This window comes from Sebastes umbrosus, chromosome 12 (genome assembly GCF_015220745.1).
Source record: "Sebastes umbrosus isolate fSebUmb1 chromosome 12, fSebUmb1.pri, whole genome shotgun sequence".
NCBI classification, from domain to species: domain Eukaryota; kingdom Metazoa; phylum Chordata; class Actinopteri; order Perciformes; family Sebastidae; genus Sebastes; species Sebastes umbrosus.
In genome coordinates this window covers 17,985,170-18,008,289 of record NC_051280.1, presented here as the reverse complement: position 1 = coordinate 18,008,289, position 23,120 = coordinate 17,985,170, and the positions used below count along the sequence as shown (strand labels likewise).

The window sequence follows — 23,120 nt, the reverse complement described above, 5'->3', positions numbered from 1 at the left end:
ACAATAAATAAATAAATAAATAAATGTAATATGTACATATGTGCAGTCAGCAATAAAGTGGTATATAGGATGTATAGTGTAAAGTGAGTGTAAAGTGCGCCAGATAGTGCATGTTTAAATTTCTTAAAAGTCCTAATAGTTGTCATATGAGGGTCAGCCTTGGTTGTGGAAAACGAAAAAGAAAAACAAAGAAAAAGAAAGGTGAAAAACAGCTATATAATGTATCTTTAAATAGTAAATTAACTGTAAAATACTGTGAAATTAATAAAAACAACCAGTTCAAACTGTACTTTTCATTAACAGTACAAAGCTGTAAATCAGCGACAGTATAATAATGTTCATTTTACAGTAACATAAAGGCAACCCTGCTGCCACTTCTTTACTGGTAAATTCTTTTTTTTTTTTTTCCACAATATTTTTATTATGCTTTTAAACACAAATACCGACAAAACCAACAATACATCAGCACACATTGGTCACAATAACTAAACACCAGATTTAGATCCCTAACATACAGTATACATAGCACCTAATATACTCAAAGAGATGATTGTACACAATCACATATGTATTTGAAAAATCAAAGCATCTATGTATGTATATGTATAGGGATAAGGAGGCGCTCAGTCCATTACAATTTATCGCAGTCGACACTGATGCAACAAAACATTTTAAGAAAAATAAGAAAACAAAACAAAATAAATAAGTCAACAAATAAATATCTCGCCCTACGACCCAAAAATGGCCCTTTGGCGAATTTTCAATATTGCAATCTATCAGACCCTTTTTAGTTCAAGTTTTTTCAACAACATATTTAAATAAGGATGTCCAAGTCTTAAAGAAATCACCCATTTTACATTTGAATCTGTATGTTAGATATTCCATTGATATTAGCTCAAATATCAGTTTATACCACTCCACAACTGTTGGTGTTTTCTTTTTTTTTTTTTTTTCCACTAATATGTTCATTGGGTTTTCCTATTTTCACAAACACAATAAGGATAAAGGAAAAAAAAACAAAAAAAAAACAAAAAACACTGGTACAGCTCAGGTAAAAACTGGTACTGGTAAATTCTTAACAGTGTATATATAGTGTTATATATGATATTACTGTGAGCCATCATGGAGCTGATGAATTGATCTCCTGTGTCACATGACCAAGGACGCGGCATCAGAGTGTAATGTTCCCGGAAGCAGCCCATGCGACTGTGAGGTGCACCGGCTCCGTAGAGCAGAGGAACAGAGAAACATCGTATCATTATGGCCTCGCTCTGAGCCTCCTGATGCGACAGTCTGTGTACATACCTAACCCGGCAATCCGTCACCATCCACGCCTTGATCATGGACCTCCGGTCCAGAGGCTTATTTCGTGGCCATCGGAATTGTCACTAGTCCTCCAGAAGTACTATATTATTTGATTTTTGGAGCACTGTCACTTTTTGCACGCCCGGGGATTTAAACCGGAGTGACAGCAGGTAGCTTAGCAACTCAGCCCATCTGCCGGTCAGACAAACAGCCAAGAAGGGCATCACTTTGGACAAGGAAACTACAACTACCACTACTTTCATTCACAAGAAGACTGATCCCCGAGTTCACAACATATTCACTATTGATTCCTGGTAAGAATTAAACCAAACTATAACGCTGCTAATGCTAATGTGCTAGCTTGAAGTACACCCGAGCTTTGGTCAAAGGCACACAGGCTAGCTAATGCTAATGCTAGCGTGGTTTGAACAGGCCCTGCCCGGCTTTCAGTGCTCACTCTGGGGATAGCTAATGCTAGCTGGCTTGATCAGGCCCTGCCCGGCTGTCAGCAGTCCTCACACTGAGGACAGCTAAGCCTGCTTAATCTTCCAGAATACAACAAAAACGGATAAAACCCAAATTAATCTGACTGTTTTGACGTTTGTTAAAACGTTAAAAGGGTAGGTACTTAAATCTTGAAGCTTTATTTTAAAGCTTTTCTTAGCTAGAGGTTAAGGTGAAGTCACCATGGAGATGACAGCTCGTGGCTAATCGTCACTAGGTTACTAGTTAGCTCAACTGTGTCATGCTTTATAAACGATTTATCGCTGTTTGTCTCGATTGTAACAGTTTTTAATTATATTATTTGTCTTATTAGCATTATATTGTCTCACGTTAAATGTCTGGTTTGATGGTTTATGTCGCTCAGGGCTTTGCTGGGCCTGTACTTAAGGACTGAGCTAACACCAGCTAACCAACATTAGCTCTACTGTAATCTAATCGGTGTCACAAGTGTTGCAACATTACTGCTATGATGACCCGGCTTATGTGTTGTTCTCCAGCTTCGGTTAGTCAACAATATTGTCCAGCAACACAGGGAAACTATGACATCCAGCTCCATGTACTTTAAAGGTTAAATGTGGACTCAGCCACGTAGCTTAACTAAATGTCTTATGATAGTGGGACACGTAACGTTAGCCGGCTCACGATTTAACCTGCTTCAGGCTGGGGATGCCGCCTTGTTAGCGGGCCAGTAAAACATCCTTTCATCCTATAACCTGGCTAAAGGTACAATAGGAAACATTTCCCCCACCTGTCACATGTTAATGTCGGTTCATAGCCATCTCTGCTGACAGCACCATATGGTAGCTTTGTGCATGGATGCCCTGTCTCAAAAGAAGCATGGCATTAGCTAGCAGCTAACCATAGTTCCTGTGTCAGCAGGTGGATGACACGTCTGCTAGTAGTATTCATCAGACTTTTATTCATTTCCAGCAAGTTATTCCAGCACCTTATACAATGATTATTCATCTCTCACAGTTTTGAAACGGATGTTGACTTAAGGTTATTTGAGTTGGACTATTTGCTCATGTGGCTAGCACAACCAGGGGGGCATTGAAGCCACTGTTAACACAGTAAGATGAACTTTGACCCTGAGGTATCCATTTTCTTAAATTCACTCAAAACCGGTCCAGTCCATGTGATTTGGTGGCAGGCAGGTATGAACTGGAAATAGATTGCCAAACCATTAGAAGTAATCCCCTTTAGCTATTTTCCTTTTTGCAGTTTGGCTAAGTCATGATCATTTAGTAGTGTGTGGTTTGTTTTACAGTCGAAACCCCCTTTTTTGAAGTGATTTGATAGCCACTATCACCCCTTTCTCTACTCAAACAACAGACAGTTTTTGGGTGGAGGTTAAAACAAAAGGAATGCAGATGATGTTAACACTACAGTAATTGCTCATGAGACTGTATGCATGAGCCATGCAATATGCAAGTGACAAACATTTGGGGAGGAGGTGGTGTTATCATGGGCGAAACCACAGACCACACCCTTACTGCTTGGTTAGACGATGCCACACTAAAGATTCATGTTTTACAGTGTGGAGTCGTCTCTCACCTGAATGACTGCAATTAGCATATGTAGAGATCAACTTTCAACTGAATTCCCTCTCAATGCCTTTCTTTAACATAAGGTTAATCCCTAATTGTTCTTCTTCTCTTTGTATTTCTTGCTCCTCTCTTCCTCAGAAAGGCTGGCAACACAAGGCCACCCTAATGCAGAACCATAAAAGAACGTGAAATGAACAAACCACCACAGCCTATAGCGGGACCCACTTCTGTCCCAAACCCTTCCCCATCCCCTGGATTGACACAGGTGACAGCAGCTGACCTTGTAGAATATAAATTGTATTGGTAGATTAAAGTTTGGTAACATCTATTTTTTCTTTTACTTCTTTCCTCTCAAGGCCGCCTACGGTCCAGGACAGCCCCCTTCTCTTGTTTTTGCTACCCCTCCACCTCCACAAATGAACTCTGCACCGCAGCCAAGACAGGTATTGTTCACAGCTTGTTTTTTTGCATTCAGTGTCTAAGTATGTGATATTCTGCCTTGTATGGGAACCCTCCCTTTCCTACTCTGTCACAAAGACTTCTGACACGGCTTCTTCTGCACTAAGGCTTTGGCTAAATCTGTGTGTGTGTGTGTGTTTGGCCTATTTGCCATGTTTCCCCTTGGATGTCAATCTTGACTTCTTTCCTCTTTTCTGCTGTCCTCCCAGTTTGCTGCAGGCCCCCGTACTTTACACCAACAGGTACTAACACCCCTCACTTTTCCTTACACCCCCACCTTTAGTGTAATGCATGCTTTCAGTTCCACATGTTGGAGAATTGGATAAGAACGCTGTAGTGTTTATTAGATGAGTTAACTTTTCCTGACGTCCAGTAACATTGAGTTCTATATCTCATTCTAGAAATGCCTATTTCTCTGTAGGAAGTTATGCCATGTTTTTAAGTTGTTGTCGGTCACAATATTTTAAAAGCAGAGTTCACCCAGGCCTTATTTTATTCTTTATTCATCCTGCACATAACAGTTTAATATTAAAGTGACTTGATTTTAGTACCTGCAGCATTCTAACATTGTTTCACTGCCCGCATGCGCCTGAAGCCCATAAAGTGATTCTTTAACCACTCAAAACTGAGACCCGCAGGACTTGAGGGGACCTTACTTCTATGCAGACCTGTACAGAGTTGCATGTCATGGCTGAGAGATATTTTGCTGCTGCCTCTCATACTCTTCCTTCTTACGCTTTGTGATCTCAACCTTCCACATTGTCTCTTGTCCTCATTTTCACCTTAATCTCACTCCCTCTCTTGCTCTTTGCTCATGTGTTGCGCGGCTGAAGGGTGGATACAGAGCGTTACAGGTAACAGCTTTTCTCTTCGTTCTTCTCCCCCCCCCCACCCTCTTAACTTTACTCTAACCTCAGTGTAGCAGGGAGACATGCCATTCAGTACAATTTAGACTCAGTGTAACCCAAGAACTGAACTTTCTGTACACATTGGCAGTTGCTGTGTGTGCTTACAGCTGAGGTTAGCGGTGTGCGTGACTGAACGCACACACAAGCACAACGCATGCGTTAGGACCGCCACCGTAGTTAAGACACTAAATGCACACACAGAGCGACAGGTTTGCTCATGCTGCGATATACTCTTCATCCTTTGTTCTCCCTCATCTGTTCTCTAGAGTTACTATCAGAACCGACCAGCCATGGCCACCAGTGCTCCAAGGGTACAGGCGAGTAGCGGCCCACGACCTGTCGGACCTACTCATGTCTACCCACCCACCTCCCAGATGATGATGATTTCCCAGCAGCAGCTGTCTTTTGCTGGCTCCCCTCAGGGCTACTTCATCCCCCCTGGACAGGTTGGTTCACGTTCGTAATCATCCATCGAGTATACGCCAGGGATGTGGCGGTGAGGACATTTTCTCACCGGTTGATAAAGTCGTGACAACAACGGTGTTACCGATTACACCGGACATTTTACAAGAAAAGATGACGCTCAATATGTGTAGCGCGCTTACTTTGATCTTTAACGTCGCGTGGCTGTGTGTCTGGCCTCTACGGTCGAGCTTTCACTGCAGGGCTGCAGGTTTCTACCCGGGGCTGAACCACTGCGCACACCGTCTGTGATCGCTCCGTCCTCCTCATGGCGATTACCACATTAACGTTATGGTTCCCTTATAGCTTTGGGTTTAAATCTGAAATACTGCCAAATAGGCGCTTTTGCTTTTCGTTTTGACACCAAATCCTCTGCCGTCGTCTTGTCTGTCAACTTTTTCTTGTCCCGTGTGGGAAATATGAGACCTGCTACTCTGTGCTGATACTCCGTAAGGAGCAGACACTTTCTCTCTCAGTTTGTAGCCTCCTTTGTACGACTATGTATCAATCACACGGCGCTGATTCGCCAAAATTAAGTAAATGGGTTTTGTTTCTGTAAAAAAAAGCAAAACGATGGTGGGGGTGGTGGGAACGTAATGTAATCGGTCTGTGCCCGACCACCGTGTAACAGCCAGAGAAACTCATTCTGTGTGCTTGCAAGAGAGTGTGTGAGCATGTGACTGACAGACACAATGAAGAATTAGCTGTATTTAAAAACAAATTTAGACAAATGTGTGAGTTTCTTATCTTCCAAAAACAGGTGTTAGAAAAAAAAAGGTCTCATCTTCTTTGGGCCAGTACGTTACTGTGGAGATGGCAAAGATCAACCCGACGCTCTCCCAACTTAATTGTTCCACCTATTGTTGTCGTCTCTGACTCTTTATTTTCTCTCTGCAGTACCGGGCCCCATATATGCCTCCAACTCAGCAGTATCCTGTGACCGGCGGTACACCAGGCTTCTATCCGGGAACTAGCCCTGCTGAATACCCTGCTTATGGTAAGGGTTTTTGACCAAGACCAACAGCAACCAAGCACAACCATTAACATGTTGGATTGTCAGTTAAAAGGGGTGAAATCTCAAACACCAGAAGCCCTAAATTTAACAGACATCATGTAGATTTAGTCCACCTATTTGCCCGTAAGATATCGCTGGGTGTGTCGTGGTTTTGCTTGGCTGGTTGGTGTGTTTTAATGTCTTTCTGGTGTTTCAAAACACTGCTGTATGTGGTGAACTGCCAGTTGCATGTGGTCTGGCTTGATTCTGCTTTGGCCTGTGTTCTTTCTATCTGCAGTCTCACCTGACAACTGCCTTACAGGTTCCATGAAATGGCTTTCAGACAGGAATTTAGGTATTTTACTGGATGCATGTCCATATAAACTGTTAGGGTGGGATTTAAATATAGAGTTCAAAAGTATCCAGGTCAAAGACTCCAAAAATGGAAGGCAAACACTGTACTTCTGATTTTTTTTTTTTTTTTTTTTTTTAAATGCAACCCAAAACACATTTCTGACTTGTGTTACTGCTGCAAATGCTCCTTTGCTGAAGGACTAATGTTCTACAGCTTTTTCTTAAATGAGAGGCATTGGGTCGGTTTAACTGAAACCTCCCATTTTATTGGCTCATACACACTCTGAGTCTAAAATGATTCAGTGAACGAAACATAAAACTTTCCAGGAAGAAAATTATTATTTTTTTTTATTTAAAGATATGCAAAAACAAAAACAGTTGAAGCAAGAATAAGGTGCAGCCAGTAACACAAGGTAAAAAGCCGTTCATTTCATGGGACCTTTTTAACACCCTGCTTCCTCTGGATCCTCTCATTAACTCATTCTGCATCTGTCTCTTCCTGCCCTCTCTCCTTCTTTCCTCCCTCTCCCGTCCCTCACTCCCTTCCTCTCGTTTTTGCTGCGTTGGTTCAGAGCCCTCTCTTGCTGCGAGGGAGAGGCGGGGTGGCGGGGGGAGAGGGGGCGGGCGAGAGAACGGCCGTCTCTCTCTCCACGGTGCTCCTCTCACCTCCCAGCGCTACCCTGGTGAGTAGTGTGTGTGCTTGTGTGTTGGTCAGCAGGCTTTAGTGGCAAAATCTCTGTGGCACTTCCTGTCTCTGATACTGTTGTCAATGTGTTTCTTTGGGGGGGGGGTAACACACGTTTACTTTTATATGCAAACAGAAAAACAAAGTGAAGGTAGCATACACACACTATACAAAACACTATGAATATCTTTAATTAAATAGTGAAGCCTTACCAAAATGAAAGATGGCGTTTTTTTTCTTTTAATGATGATCATACCACCAGAAAGTACACCTTAATTCATGCACGCTGTGTCAGTGCAGTATAGGTCAAATCAGGTTGTATACAGCAGTGAACAATGCAGTTGGCAATTATATAAAGACTGAAAGCAAAGAAGCAGTAGGCCCTGAAATCAATCTCATCCTAATTTATTGGAGCTGCAGTGTGCCGCTGCCAGCCTGCAGATTTCTTGCTAGCTGGGCTGAAATTCCACTTTTAACAATTTTATATGCTTCTAATTTTTCTTAAATGATGTATTTCATATAGGGCTGTCAATCGATTAAAATATTGAATCGAGATTAATCGCATGATTGTCCATGGTTAATCGCACATTTTTTATCTGTTCAAAATGTAACTTAAAGGGAGATTTGTCAAGTTAATACTCTTATCAACATGGGAGTGGGCAGATATGATTGCTTTATGCAAATGTATGTATATATTTATTATTTGAAATCAATTAACAACAGTATACAATGACAAATATTGTCCAGAAACCCTCACAGGTACTGCATTTAGCATAGAAAAAATCTGCTCAGATCATAACATGGCACACTCAAGCCCAACAGGCAACAACAGCTGTCAGTGTGTCAGTGTGCTGACTTGACTATGACTTGCCCCAAACTGCATTTGATTATCATAAAGTTGGCATGTCTGTAAAGGGGAGACTCCTGGGTACACATAGAAAACATTTTATTCTAGGGGGACCCCTTTGAAAATGGCCATGCCAGTTTTTCCTTGCCAAAATTTAGCTTAAATTGAGCATTATTTAACCTACAGTATGACATGGTTGGTACCAATGTATTTCTTAGGTTTTTTAGTTTCAAATGATGACCGTATCTTCCCTCTAGCTTTAAAACTGAGCCCGGTACAACCTCCGGAAGATCGATTGCGTTAAAGAAATTGGTGGCGTTGAAACAAATTTGCGTTATCGCGTTTACTTTGACAGCCCTAATTTCATATGATTACAATGAAAGTTAAGAGTTTCTTGATTTATAATCAGAAGCTAGCAAAAAATGTTGCTTGTGTTCATTTACTACACAGCACTTTAACGTGCCGTTTCTGTCCGACTTTCATAGTCTGGACGTGAAGGTTATTACTTCAAAAGCCTGTGTCATAACCAATTTCATACTGTTTGAGATTGAATAACTTTTCACACAGGCTACCTGTTACATCCATGGTTTCATTTGTTTAGATAAAAACTCTGGCGGCGTCACTTGATAGTACAACACATAAATCAGCCTGCAAATTAGCCTATATTTATATAAAATGTACAAGTTTATCTATTTTGCTTTGGTCTTGATCCACACACCACATATAGTCTGTGTGGATTCTTGTTTTTGTTTTCCTACAGGAATCTCCACTCTGTTATTGTAAGATGTGTTGTTTTTTTTTTAATTTCGTGTTAAGGTCAAAATATGAATTGGCCCTGCACCCACAAACAGCCTTGCAGGGTTTTCAGAAAAAACATGGTCATAACTACAAGAACAGAAATCTTGTGACTACCGGATGGGAGCTGAAGCTGCGTCTTTCACTTGAGCATTGTTTTCTTTTTATTAATGCTTTTTTTTTTGTTTCATTTTACTGTTGCAGCAGGAGCATACTATCCAGCTCAGCCGCAGTACTCTCCGTCTGTCCAGCCGGCACCGGTCATGATCAACCCCGCCCAGCAACAGCAACCAGCCCCGCCTCCTCAGCAACCACCGGCACAGCCACAAGGGCCACCAAAGAGGGAACGCAAACCGGTAGTGTGTCACAACAAAAGGGCAGCGCGCCTCTTGTCTGAGGTCAAAAAAAAATTTGAATGGACAGAAAGTGTATTGTCTGTTCAATGTGGAACTTTCCCTTTTAACCTGAAAATAACAATAGCATTATCATGATGGGTGCTGGCCATAGATCAGTAGTGACAGCATCGTTGCATACTGTCTGTGTTTAATGTTTTATGGAAACCTAACCAATATTTACCTCGTTTTCTTATAGATAAGGATACGAGACCCCAACCAGGGCGGGCGTGATATCACAGAGGAGATCATGTCAGGTGGAAGGTCCACCACCACACCGACTCCCCCACAGGTAAGAAGCAGTTTGGGAATACTAGGTTTTATTGGCACAGTTGTGTTCATGGTTAAAGAAGGAATTGATTGTAAGTCGTGAAAACTAATAATGAGTCATGTTTGTGTTATTCTGGGATAATGGTATATTTTTTCATATTTTAGAAATTGAAATTGTTTTCAGCTGTTCTGTACTGACTTAACAGACAGTTCTATCTGTGAAACTCCAGTTGTTTTAAAAGAACAAAACAGTCTGTAATCTGATTTATTTTGTCTATACTGAAGAAACAAAAATGTATTATTCACAGTTTAATGCCTTACGATTTAATTAAACATAAAAACATAACTGATTTAAAAAAATCTACCACTTGAGTTGTGCATTACTGACATTTGGTCGGTTCGTATGAACAAGGGACACATTGTCGGAGAAAACAAAGCACAACTCAGTAATTCTTTACACGCCAGCTTCCAACTTACTTATTTTTCATAGCATGTTTTCACACCTCTGTGATAACATCTTATTGTCAGCACAGCACAAATGTAGCACAGGGTTTCACAGAACAAAGGATACAAAGCAAATGCAAACAAATAGGCAGTGATGTTTTTTGTGCTGTGGTTTTATTTTCAGGCTAGTTTGCCTCAACTTGTGAAGTACATTCATTACATTGAGTTTTAAAACAAAATTACAATACAATACAAACGACACTATACAGTCTTAATAATTACCATAGAGCTTAATCAACACGTCTTTGATGCAGTCTCAACTCAGAGTGAGAATGATTTCATCAAGATTATGTTAAACGCATTGTTGTAAATCAGTGTATTTCCATTTCAATCATCAGAGCTTAACAAACACTTCACACTGTTTTGTGACTGTAGGCCTCCACTGCAGATGTAAGCTCTGCTCAGATCAATGGTGAAGTTACACAGCCTGCCACTACAGTGACTAGAAGAGGTGAGTGCATTTTATCAGTTTTTGGTTTACATAAAAAAATGCAAGATTGCTGTATTCCACATTTTCCTTATTGTGATTATTTCATGTGTTTCATTGCCCAGATGAAAACACTGAGCCCCCTGCTAGCGCTGAAACCCCGCCACCTCCTGCTCCAGTAAATACAGAGCCAGCGGAGGAGGCCAAAGAGGAAACGGACAACCAGATAACACCGCCTGCTGAGTTAGCCGCACAATCTGTAGCCCCAACAGCCGCTGTTGAGGTGCCATCCCCATTGATAAAGGACCTGCAGTCTACCGCTTCCCTGCCTGAAGCAGCAGCAGCATCTACTACTACTCCTGCTGAAGCAGAAAATACAGTTGATACTAAAGTTAGTGACACAGTAGACGCTCCTGTCGGCCCTTCAGCATCATTAGCAGCACAAGAGGCGCCTGTCCAAATGGAAGAACCACAGGCTGCTCCAGCTCCAGCTGAGAAGGTACAAGAAAAGGAAGAAAAGAGAACAGAGGACGTGAAGAAATTGGAAAAAGAGGAGCCGGTGGCCAGCGCTAAGTTGGAGCCTGAAGTTGAGGTTGCTGCAACGGTTCCCCCTGTTAACGAGGCAAAGGAAGAAACGGCTACAAAGACCGAAACTGAAGTCTCTCCACCTCCACCCTCTGCACAGGAACCTGCTGCTCCACAGACCCAGAGCGTTGCCCCGAGCTCTGCCCCTGAACCTGAACCCACACCGGCTGAAGCGGCAGAGCCTCTTCTCTCCAACGGCCTTCCTCAGGACACTGAGGAACTGCCTGAGGATGTGGAATTTTCAGACACTACACCCCTTGACAAGCCTGATGCTTCTCAATCTCAGGAATCCACACCTGTGGCTAAAACGGCATTGCCTGTCCAGGAGCAGGAGGAAGAACAGGAGAAGAAGGAGGAAGAGAGGAAGGAGAAAAGCGAGGATGCCCCTCCTGCCCCTGTTAGCTGCCCTACAGAGGAATCTACTATGCAAGGTGGGGTGGAGTTGATTCTGGCTCGCATTTACGATTGTCATATGTCGTGCTGGATATTAATGTCAACCCTGTCCTTTTCTTGAAGCTGCAACGTCTGTGCCAAAGAAGAGGAAGAACATGAAGGAGTTCAACAAGAAGGAGAACATTGGAGACCTCCTGGATGCCTTCACAGAGGTGTGTATCAGTCCAGATGACAACATAAAAGATTGAAATTAACACAAGGTCATGGTGTCTCAGCAGTTTCAGCTGTATCAATAATATTTTTGGGGATATTTAGTTTTAAAACACTACATTCTCTGATGAGTAACTGGGTTATCATAATACTTCTTCATCTCCTCCTGATTTTATTTTTTTTTTTTGCCGCAGGAGCAAGAAGCCAAGCCTGCTCCTGAGCCCTCGTCCACTTCCACTCAGGCCGACCCGGCCCCTGTTGCTCCACCTGAACCTCCCGCTGAGGTTGTAGATGAGACCTGGGAGGAGCAAGAGGACAAGCAGAATGCAGTACCTAAAGCCACACCTGAGCCAACTGATCAGAAATACCAGTACAAAGAAGGTAGGTTGTGACTAAGATTCTCCAGAGATGGCACTGTTGAAGTTTTTTTTTTGTGTGTAGTTGTACGGTAGCTGCTGCTGTTTTGATGTACATGTGTAGATATGTTTTTCTATGCACACATGCACCCTAAAGTTAAAAACAAAAAAGAGGTGCATCAAAAAAATGAGGGCACAGTCAAATGTATTTCTTTTTTTAATGTTAATGCAACACATATAATATTTCTTGTACATCTCTCAGAACAATGGAAGCCGATAGACCCAGAAGACAAGAAGCGGTACGACAGGGAGTTCCTCCTGGGCTTCCAGTTCATCAGCGCCAGTATGAACAAACCTGATGGCCTGCCGACCATCAGTGATGTGGTCCTGGACAAGGTAGGGGACGTTTTACATCATTTTGCTGTGGAGTGCGATAATAATGTCATTCATATGTGACATTAATGACAAATAAGTGGATATTGAAATAGAAGCTGCATGGAGGTATTTTACTTAAATTTGCCCTCATTGGGGTGACCTCTAGCTCGCCCGCTAGAGCGTGCGCCCCATGTAGGCTGAGTCCTTGGCAGTGGCCCAGGTTTGTTTCCGACCCACGGCCCTTAGCTGCGTGTCATCCCCTCTCCCCCCCCTTTCCTGTCATTCTCCAGCTGTACTAACAAAGGCAATAAAAGCCCTAAAAAAATCTTTTGACCTCATGAACACAATTGTTTTTTTAATATATCATGGTGATATAATGGAGAATGAGGAAACTTGACGTTCATCTTGTCTTGTCAGTGTTTTGTATTTTTGTGTGGACACCTAAGGTCATTTTTCCTTTCTTTAACTTCAGGCAAACAAGACTCCGATGCGGCCTCCTGACCCAGCTCGGATGATGAATGTTGGTCCTGATTTTACTCCCTCGTATTTGGGGAACCTTGGGAGCAGATCAGTGGGAGGACCACGAGGCCCGGTGAGTGAATTTGTCTCTTCCCTTTTTTGGGGTGGTTTCTAATGAAAGGAAATTCTTGTCCCTTTTCGATTACGGCATGATTCCATGTATTTGTTTTGTTGTATACGGTTTTCTTTTCTAACTTTTCTAAATATGCAACCCGTCCCCTCCTTTTAGCCACCTGGGCCGCGTCGCTCCCAGCAGGGTCAGAGGAAAGAGCCCAGGAAAATCATCCTCAGCAGCATGTCCCTCGGTGACGAAGTGCAGCTCAACAAGGCTGAGAAGGCCTGGAAGCCCGCGGCGAAAAAGTCCACTCGAGAACGCGCCGCAGAGGAAGAGGAAAGTGATGATCCCGAACAGGCCAAGACTCAAGAGCTGTTCAAGCGTCTACGCAGTATCCTCAACAAGCTGACCCCTCAGAAGTTTCAGGAGCTGATGAAACAAGTGATGGATATGACGATAGACACGGAGGAGAGGCTGAAGGGTGCCATTGACCTCATCTTTGAGAAGGCCATCTCAGAGCCGAACTTCTCTGTGGCCTACGCCAACATGTGCCGCTGCCTTATGGGGGTAAGTCATGTGATTTTATCCAGACCTCATCATTTACTCCAATGATGAAAGTGTCTGGGCCACTGAATGTTCATAATGGAACTGATGAAGCACAATTTAATCACTCTCCATTTTCTGTTTAACTTCTGTATACAATGGTCTGGGTGAATACTCGATTCGGATTGGCTGCAATCTTATTGACTTTGAATCTTCCGAGCATAACATTAGTTTTCTGACTCATAGCTGAGCCAAAGGGTTCTATGAGCTGAGCGGAGTAGACATATCTGTCGTATTAGCAAACATTCAGGGTTACCAGGGAAACAGAGTGAATGGATTATGAAAAACTTTCGATTTTGGTTACAAAACGCATGAAAATATAAATGAATGGTCTTATTTGTTTTTTCTTTGGCAAGTGACCATGGTATATGTGGGATGATACCCTTCAAGGTGTCCATAATCAATAATTATGGAGGCCTTCATGACGTCCATTAGATCCTAATAATAGACACCTCACTAGGCATTATCCCTTATAGAATTTAGTTTTTAACCCATATAATTATCAGTGAGATGAAAAATGTATATTCAATAAAAATGTTTAATTATACTCAATGTTTTCATCCTTCAGTTGAAAGTCCCCACCTCAGACAAGCCAGGAGTTTTTGTGAACTTCCGCAAACTGCTGCTCAACCGCTGCCAGAAAGAGTTTGAGAAGGACCAGGACGATGATGTAATCTTTGAGAAAAAGCAAAAAGACATGGAGGCTGCCAAAGAAGTAAGAAATGTGATTTTTCATCACTGTCGAAAAAAGACCACAGTGTTTCGTTTAAGACTAAACTGATCATATTACCCCCACTAAGTACAAACTCCTACTTGTATCTGCCCTCAGGGAGAGGAGCGTGAGCGCTTGAGGGTGGAGCTGCAGGATTCCAGAGACCAGGCCCGCCGCCGTTCACTGGGTAACATAAAGTTCATTGGCGAGCTCTTCAAGCTGAAGATGCTGACAGAGGCCATCATGCACGACTGTGTAGTGAAACTACTGAAGAATCATGATGAAGAGTCTTTGGAGTGTCTCTGCAGGCTGTTCTCCACAATTGGTAAAGACCTGGACTTTGAGAAGGCCAAGGTAAGTAAAGCATGAACACAAACATTTACAAGAATTACTTTTTTTTGTAGCCATGACTCATTTTTTCTGTGTCCCCCATCAGCCTCGCATGGATCAGTACTTCAACCAGATGGACAAGATCATCAAAGAGAAAAAGACCTCATCCAGAATCCGCTTCATGCTACAAGACGTCTTGGACCTCAGAAAGGTAAATATTAATTAATCCATAACCGGATATTGCAATAACAAGCATCTATGGTGGTGACTAAAGCTAAGAAATAATCCTGAATGAGCAAAATTGTTTTATACTGTGTGTGAAGTAATCCACGGGGATTATGAGTCTCATAGGAACCATGAATGTCGACAGGTGTTGGAGCAGTTACAGACTTGTTTTATAACCATCTTCCCTCTGATCAACAGTGTAACTGGGTGTCTCGTAGAGGAGACCAGGGTCCTAAAACAATCGAACAGATCCACAAGGACGCAGAGCTGGAGGAGCAGAGGGAACACATCAAAGTCCAGCAGCAGCTTCTGAACAGAGGAAGTGGAGGAGGTGGAGGAGGTGGTGGAGGAGGTGGTGGAGGAGGAGGAGGAGGAGGAGGAGGCGGCAGGATGGGAGGGAACATGGGGGGCCGAGGCTCCCACACACCAGGAGGTGGCCGGCCTAGCCAGCCTCAGGATGAGGGATGGAACACGGTGCCCATCTCCAAGAACAGACCCATCGACACCACCCGCCTTAGCAAGATCACAAAGGTAACATCCTAGACTAACATGGAAGTTTTCACTACATTTATTGTCCCCAGTTTCAGGTTTTCACTCTGTTTAAGTCAAGGCTTTGGCGCTTGTTATTATAGTTAAATATAGTGTTTGAAGTCTAGAAGTTTTGTTTGGGTGCACGGTAAGAAATCGCCCCAGTCTTGCACACTTATTCTGCTAAATCACAAGCCTTTAGAATTAAACTGTCTTCAGTTTAACCTGATGATTTGTGACTTACGTTAATGTGTATGTAACTTGTTTGTCAATGTAACTTTTGTGTTTCCCTTCAGCCTGGTTCTCTGGACTTCAACACTACACTGTTGGCTCCAGGGGGAAAAGGCATGTGGGGCAGCTGGGGCAAAGGCAGCAGTGGAGGAACTGGAGCGAAACCAGCAAGCGGAGAGCCGGGTAAAAACACCTTCTTCAAAGAGACAGTGTGGTTTTAAGATGTTTTTAGTGGTTGGAGTGTTAATCTATCCTTTTCCTCTTTTAGAATCTGGTCGTCCAGCCACCAGCACCGTCAACCGCTTCTCAGCCCTGCAACAGTCTGGTTCGCAGGTGTCTTCATCTGACTCTGACCGCAGAGCTCCTCAGAGGTATTCAGCAGCCGCCGAAATTTTCTCCTCAAGTGAAATGTGTTGTCCTCTTTTTTTTTTCTATTGTCGTCTTTACCTCCTTCACTGTTTAATGAGTAAGAGTTTTTTTATAGACATTTCTAGCTTCAGATGTTTGCACATGCAACCTGATAGCGACCAAATTAAGATCATATTTGATGGCACAAATGTGATAAATGTGAACCTTTTGTGTCACTTGCAACCTATAGGTCAAGCTCCAGCCGTGAGCGTGCTGGCGAACGAGAAAGGGGCGATCGCGACAGGGATCGCTTTGACAGATTCGATCGCAGCGAGGGACGGGAAGGTCGCGACGACAGGAGCAACCGCAACCAAATCACCAAGAGAAGCTTCAGCAGAGAGTCACAGGAGCGCGGCGGGAGGACCGGAGACCTCCGGGCCTTGACTGAGCCTGTGCGCCGCGTGGCCAGCATGACCGACACCAGGGACCGAGGAAGCCGGGACCGAGGAAGCAGGGACCGAGGAAGCAGGGACCGAGGAAGCAGAGACCGAGGAAGCAGAGACAGAGGAAGCGTCGACAGCGGAAGCGGGGACCAAGGAAGCAGAGACCGAGGAAGCAGAGATCGAGGAAGTGAGGACAGAGCCCCAAGCAAAGATCTCCCAGGTGAAAAACCTACTGAGCAAAAGTGCAGATTTGAAATAGATAAAATGGTAGAAATATGTCCTGGAGGAAAGGCTGTGTACACACAGAGACTGGAATCATACTGAACTCTTATTTTCATTTTTTTCTCAGCAGTTAAGCGTGAGAGCGCCCCCACTCCTCCTCCCTCTCTTCCAAAACCTGCCTTGAGTGAAGAGGAGTTGGAGAAGAAGTCGAACGCCATCATTGAAGAATACCTCCACATTAATGACTTGAAGGTACAAACATGACGCCATGCAACAAAGTCTATTTTACTTAAATGTATGCATATTATCAGGCTTAACCAGCAAATGCTTGGAATACGAAACCCCTCTGAACGTCTTGTGTGTCTTCTGCTGCTTCTGTAGGAGGCGTTGCAGTGTGTGACAGAACTCAACAGTGCCTCACTGCTCTACGTGTTTGTGCGGAACGGCGTGGAGTCGACGCTTGAGCGCAGCACCGTGGCTAGAGAGCACATGGGCATGTTGCTGCACCAGCTCGTAAAGGCAGAGGTATTGCCCACAGAGCAGTACTACAAAGGGTGAGCTTTAACAGGAAAAACATCACACCGTGTTTCAAATGTTTGAGAAGTTGTTTGCCTCACGTGCTTTCTTATTTACTCTCGCCAGACTGATTATTTGAGAACTAATTTATGTTTAAAGTGAGATTGATTGCTGTGTGCTTTTTGGTACCGTAGGCTAGAAGAGACCCTGGAGGCTGCGGAAGACACGGCCATAGATATACCTCACATCTGGCTCTACCTGGCTGAACTCATTATCCCCATGCTCCATGAGGGAGGCATCCCTATGGGACAGCTCTTCAGGTGAGCCACAGTGCTGGAAGTCAGCAAAAATCAAATAAGTCTAAGCAAGCTTAGTTCCTGTAGATTGAGATCTGTCAAACGTATACATCTGACTCGTAGCTCTTCTCATAAAGAGCATTGGATCCTTAATTTTTTTCATAGATTGTAATTCATTTAAGTCAACAAGATGTAAAGCAACATTGTCCGGGTGTTTGGCAGTGCTCTGATCATACACATGTGTTGCAATAAGACATATTTTACACATGCAGCTCAAAAACATCAAACCAAAATGAGTGAGTCGGATAACCGGGACACCTTTGTCAGCTTCTCTCAAGTATTACAGAGGCGTCTGTAGGTGTCATTCCCCTTTCTTCACTTTTCCTTTGACAACAAATCTTTTTTCGCCTCGAGTATAACTGGTTTTACTAATAATGGTAATAAGTAAAACAACTATATAATAATTGAGTTCAAAGAAAGTGGAAAGCATAATTCAGTGTGTGTGTGTGTGTGTGTTGTGTCTTCAGGGAGATCTCCAAGCCTCTCGTGCCTCTGGGGCAGGCTGGCGTGATGCTGGTACAGATCCTCAAGTTGCTCTGCAAAGAAATGGTATGTCCTACATAAATCCACCTCAAACTTTAACAACTGTTTCATTACATCCTTTTGTACATTAACAAAATCTTAATACTTAATGTAGTTTGACATTTGACTGTTTTTTTTCGCCTGTCAGACCCCTAAGAAGGTCGGGGCCATGTGGACAGAGGGTGGGCTGAATTGGAGTGATTTCCTTCCCGAGGATGAAGACGTCAACAAGTTTGTCACTGAGCAGGTCTGTAGGCTACAGTAGTACAAGACAGTGAAACACGAACAACCGAAAACAACCACTCAGGCTGTGTTGGGGGTGTGAGGAGAGAGACTCTAAGCTCTTATACAGAGAAGACACACTCCATAATGAAATACCTTCATACAATCTCATGGACACATAATGCAATAATGCAACGGTCTGTTATACATAGCAACATAGCAAGAAATAACAGACCGTAGAACGCCGTGATTGACCAATCAGAATCGAGTATTCAACAAAGCCGTGCAATAAATAGAAATAAAGATATTTTATTGCTGAAACAAATGCAGACCTAATGCCAATACCCACTTATCCCTCATGCCCTGTGTCGTGTTTGGTTGTTTAAACAACTTAGAAGCTGATTACTTACAAGAGTATCTTTAAATTTCTTTGTTACGTAATTTAGAAAGTGGAGTTCACCACTGGAGAGGAGACGGAGTCAAAGGAAGTGGATGAGAAGAAGGTCCTCACTGGAGAGGAGCTCAGCAAACAGCTGGACAGACTCATCCAGGACAAAGCCAACAACCAGCGCATCAGAGACTGGGCTGAGGTGAGTTAAACGTACTGGTGATGTAGCTCATGTTTTACTTAAGACTTTAATATTCCATGTGTTTTTTTTATTCAATATAAAAGTTGCATGAGTCATTTATGTTTCCTCTGTTCAATTTTCTTTTTTCAGGCTAACTTGGACGAGCAGCAAACTGCTTCCAACCAGTTCGTACGAGCACTGATGACGTCAGTGTGTCAGTCTGCCATCATATGTAAGTATGACTAACGCAGCATGTAAAAGTAACGGATGAAATGATCCTATGTCTTTGTCTGTTAGACACCACTGTTAGTCTTTCCATCTCACAGCGGCGGCATGAATTCTCCATGTTTAAAATGTTTCAGTATTACTGATATATAAATGTTCTGATTGTTGAAACACTAATCACAATATGTGATTTAGTTTAGCAGGCCTGTAAAGTAAACATTTTTCATGGCATACAAGAAGTTTTATCTCCGTTGATGAGTTTGTCTCTCCTTGTTTCAGGTGACAGCCCGTACAGGGTGGATGCACGGCAGATCGGCCAGAGAGCCAGTCTGCTGCAGAGATACCTGTCTGATGAGCAGAAGGAGCTGCAGGCCCTCTACGCCCTCCAGGCTCTGATGGTGCACATGGAGCAGCCAGCGAGTGAGTATTCATCCACCTGTAGTGTCAGCAGTAACAAATACCAAACTGTAGCCCTGTAAAAAAATATGCTTAAGTTGTTTGAGCTCATACCTTTCAGGTTTTGACTGTTATTGAGGTTAATTCAAAATGCAAATATTGACATCATTGAGCCCATAGTTTGAGGTGGTATTAAAAATCGAACTATGAAGCGAGGAACCTCTGTCAGACTGTGTGTTATTTGCATATCTCGAGAACCGCTCATCCGATCTACTTCACTTGGAGGGTGTATTGCTGGGGACCCAGGGGAGTGCTTTTTCGAATTTTGTGCAATTTGGACACGCAACACGTTTCATTTTAATAAACTTGTGTGAAATTGATGTATTACATAAAGAAATCCAACAATTTAACAAAAACGTAGCATCTATGGCATGAACACTACTATCTGCCCACAATCCCTCAATCCCACAATCCCTCAATACAATGCTTCGCATTTGATGGATATAACACCACATCTGTGCAAAATAATGTGACGTGACGAGGGAAATGTCTAAATTTGATGATGCCGACGAAAACGGGACAAACAACAGCCTCAAAAATGTTACAGTAACACCAACACCAATCTTTTTTTCCTCCCTCTGTAGCCAACTGTTTTTCTTTACCAATGCCAGATCAGTATTGACCTCTGTATCCTGTCTCTACAGACCTCCTGCGGATGTTCTTTGACGCCTTGTACGACGAAGACGTTATTAAAGAGGAGGCCTTCTACAAATGGGAAACCAGCAAAGACCCTGCGGAGCAAACAGGCAAAGGTGTGGCCTTGAAATCAGTCACCGCCTTCTTCACCTGGCTCCGCGAGGCCGAGGAGGAGTCTGACAAGGAGTAAAAGACTGAACTGAAAGCTGCCGCCCCCCTTTGGCAAGGCGGGGGCTCTGCAGGCGGCTGCAGAGAGTCATGGACAATATTGCCAGAGAGGCAGACTCAAATCAATCCTCAATGAGGATAAATCTTTATTATTTTTTTCTTTTCTTTGAGGGATGGACTCAGAAAACAATCATTTCTCTCTACCCTCCCTCTCTTGCTTCCTCATTATTTCCCCACCTGCTTGTCACAGCAAGTGTCCTCATCAAATAAACTTGAAAACTGATTCAGCAGGATTGCTTGTTAACGAGGTGTGAAGTATCCCACATCACTACGAAACTCTTTTTCTCACAATAATACAAACCAACAGGCTGCTTTTTTATGGTTCTAGATAATTCTAATGCCTAACATCCTATCTGATCTGCAAGAATAAACAGCAGGGGCGTGTGGTGTAGTGGGTTCCCTGATACGTGGGTATCGTCATGCCATAATGTGTGTTCAATCCAAACTCAACTCTTATGTCTTTGTCCCTTACTGGAGTGTGCAGCATGACTGAAGTGTGTTTCTATTAATGATACAGTGGCCGAAACGTCGATAGACAAATGTACATGAACTAATCTTAATTTGATGGATGGAGTTTTTAAAGCAAAGGTTGTCTATTTTCTCTTCCTGTTTCCCATCATGAACTTAGAGGACAAGGAGAAACATGGAGGACCGGTGTTGACCTTTGACCTTGACTACTAGGGGATGGTCTTAATGCTTCCTCTAAGCCATCCTCTTCCATCCCCAGTAGTGAGCCACACTGACTGACTCTTCATCTTTACCTCTTCTATACTTAACCCTGAGCTGTCGTAGAGGACACTTAATGACCCAATCACCGTTAAAACTTGAAATCTACAGAAAATTGACTTGATGAAAAATATATAAACTTTAAAAAAAAACAACACAGAAATGATCCGAAAGCCTTTTCTACTTAAAGTGGAAACTTATTTCAGGAGCGTTCTGTAAATATATAATAATAATAATTAAAAAAAACTTTTTTTTTTTCAGTTTTATTTTTCAGAAACGATAAATTGCTGATGTAATTGCAGTGTATCCTTTTCCAACAGAAGCAGCAGTTGTCCAGATGCAGAGAGGTGCTTTAGATAATCCATTGATTATTAGTTGTATTGGAATTTTGTAAATATTTTTTTTGCTTTCTTTATTTAAGAAATTATTGCTTCTTTTGCATCGGAAACTGGAAAGATGAGGTAACGGAGCATTGCAAATAAAGGACTTATTAAGTTGCTGAACAGAGTTTTGCATAAGTCTGTCTGAAACATGTCGGATTCCCCAGAGATTTTATGGTTGTGTGTGGTTATGGTTGAACAGAGACGCTCCAAATTGACTGACCTTATTAAGGGGACTAGTTATCAGCCATGATGTCACCAATCAACATTAAATCGTCATGGTCATAAAAATTCGGTGTTTCTGTTATCAGTTTAATTCATTCCGTCAACACGGACTCGACACGCTCTCCGGTCCTATTACCTTTACATTAAAATAACTCCAATTAGTTACATGCAGTGAAAGAGATTTTTAATTTTGGGAAAAGTAGGTATCAAAGTGGGAGAGAAAAAGTCGGATTGGTGCCTCTGTGTAGGTTTTATCATGGCTGGATTAACAAAAAAATGGTCTACTTACCCTCCACTGACCCTTCATTTTTCCCACTGAACGTATACGCTCGGTCGGCTTCAAACACCATGTATGTGGGTGTGTCCTTTGCATATCTCAAGAACCGATCTTCCGATCGAGTTCATATTTGGCAGGTGTATTGCTGGGGACCCAAGGGAGTGCTTTGTTGAATTTGGAGCAATTTGGACACGAAACCCCTTCAATATTCATAAACTTTGAAGCGGGCACTGCAGGCAGTTCACTTTAGCTGCAGGATGTAGGCGGCTAACGCCACATTACAACCAAACTTTTCTTCACTTCCCTGGAGCGCGAGCGGATAGCATACAGGAACAGCGCCGCTCTGCCATTGCAACTCATTGTGTTAGTTTTTTGCCGTATACTAACTTAAAGTAAATACGGTTTTAACCATCGTTTCGTTAGCTAACTTTCGTTGCTCTGCACTGCGCTCATACTGCAGTTACCTTTGATAACGTAGTTATTAATCAAAATTCTGTTACAGTAATAACTATTTCTCGCCTCAAATGTTTTCAGAAACATCTTGTAGTGTTCTGTTTAGCTGCAAAATGAGAAGTTTGTGACCATGCAACCATGTTGGAAATCTCTTGAAGGAACGCCAAGTACCGGTCACATGACCGGAGCACAGCCAATAGGAACGCTCTCTCACTGAAATTACCTGTGATTGGTCAAAGTCTGCCGTCACGGGTTCGATTTTTAGCATGAAAACAGAGCCATGAGGAGGTGCAGAAGGTGAATTATCTCTTAGAGCACTTGAATAACAATATTCTGAAAGATTATTTTGTAATTTTTGCCCAATGATGGCAAAAAATTCTGCCTATTGAAGCATTAAAACTTACTAAAGTGGCATATCAACAGCTTTTAACCTGGCTCAAAATTTGTCAAGACTGGGCCAGGCCGGGTTCATGGCACCCCACGACCAGCGGCTCTGTCACATCTCCAAAAACGTTGCAGAAAATTTCCAAACGGCCGTTATTTGGATCAATTCAATTCAAACTTTATTGCAGACTCAAGGTCCAGATAAGAAAAAAGAAAAAATCAACAACAATACATTACAATACAGGAAGCACTATTAAAAGTCATGATTAAAATATATTAAAAATATTAATATTAATATAAATATATACATACATCAATGCCTTACATATAAAGAACTATTCCAGTGCCTCCACAGCT

General features: G+C 42.7%; 1 protein-coding gene and 1 pseudogene across 18 annotated transcripts; both read left to right on the top strand.

The window, feature by feature from the left end:
• Window positions 1-1,192: 1,192 nt before the first annotated feature.
• LOC119498983 (eukaryotic translation initiation factor 4 gamma 1-like) lies at window positions 1,193-21,547 on the top strand. 18 transcript variants are annotated; one of them, XM_037788137.1, is made up of 34 exons: window positions 1,195-1,619; window positions 3,495-3,621; window positions 3,713-3,799; window positions 4,025-4,057; window positions 4,649-4,669; window positions 4,990-5,169; window positions 6,083-6,182; window positions 7,106-7,216; window positions 9,065-9,258; window positions 9,452-9,544; window positions 10,402-10,477; window positions 10,579-11,469; window positions 11,555-11,643; window positions 11,836-12,022; window positions 12,260-12,393; window positions 12,845-12,964; window positions 13,121-13,513; window positions 14,118-14,264; window positions 14,379-14,615; window positions 14,698-14,802; window positions 15,015-15,347; window positions 15,641-15,758; window positions 15,844-15,946; window positions 16,174-16,475; window positions 16,521-16,586; window positions 16,719-16,840; window positions 16,970-17,142; window positions 17,299-17,424; window positions 17,928-18,009; window positions 18,131-18,229; window positions 18,651-18,794; window positions 18,924-19,005; window positions 19,278-19,418; window positions 20,099-21,547. In XM_037788137.1, the coding sequence occupies exons 2-34, from the start codon at window positions 3,547-3,549 to the stop codon at window positions 20,278-20,280; spliced, it is 5,346 nt and encodes a 1,781-aa protein (XP_037644065.1). In that variant the 5' UTR covers window positions 1,195-1,619; window positions 3,495-3,546; the 3' UTR covers window positions 20,281-21,547. The 18 variants fall into 18 exon arrangements, with proteins under 18 accessions (XP_037644071.1, XP_037644065.1, XP_037644064.1 ...); XM_037788136.1 differs by having other exon boundaries at window positions 16,716-16,840; XM_037788134.1 differs by having other exon boundaries at window positions 16,174-16,483; window positions 16,514-16,586.
• On the top strand, window positions 13,550-13,603 carry LOC119499492 (annotated as a pseudogene).
• Window positions 21,548-23,120: the final 1,573 nt, after the last annotated feature.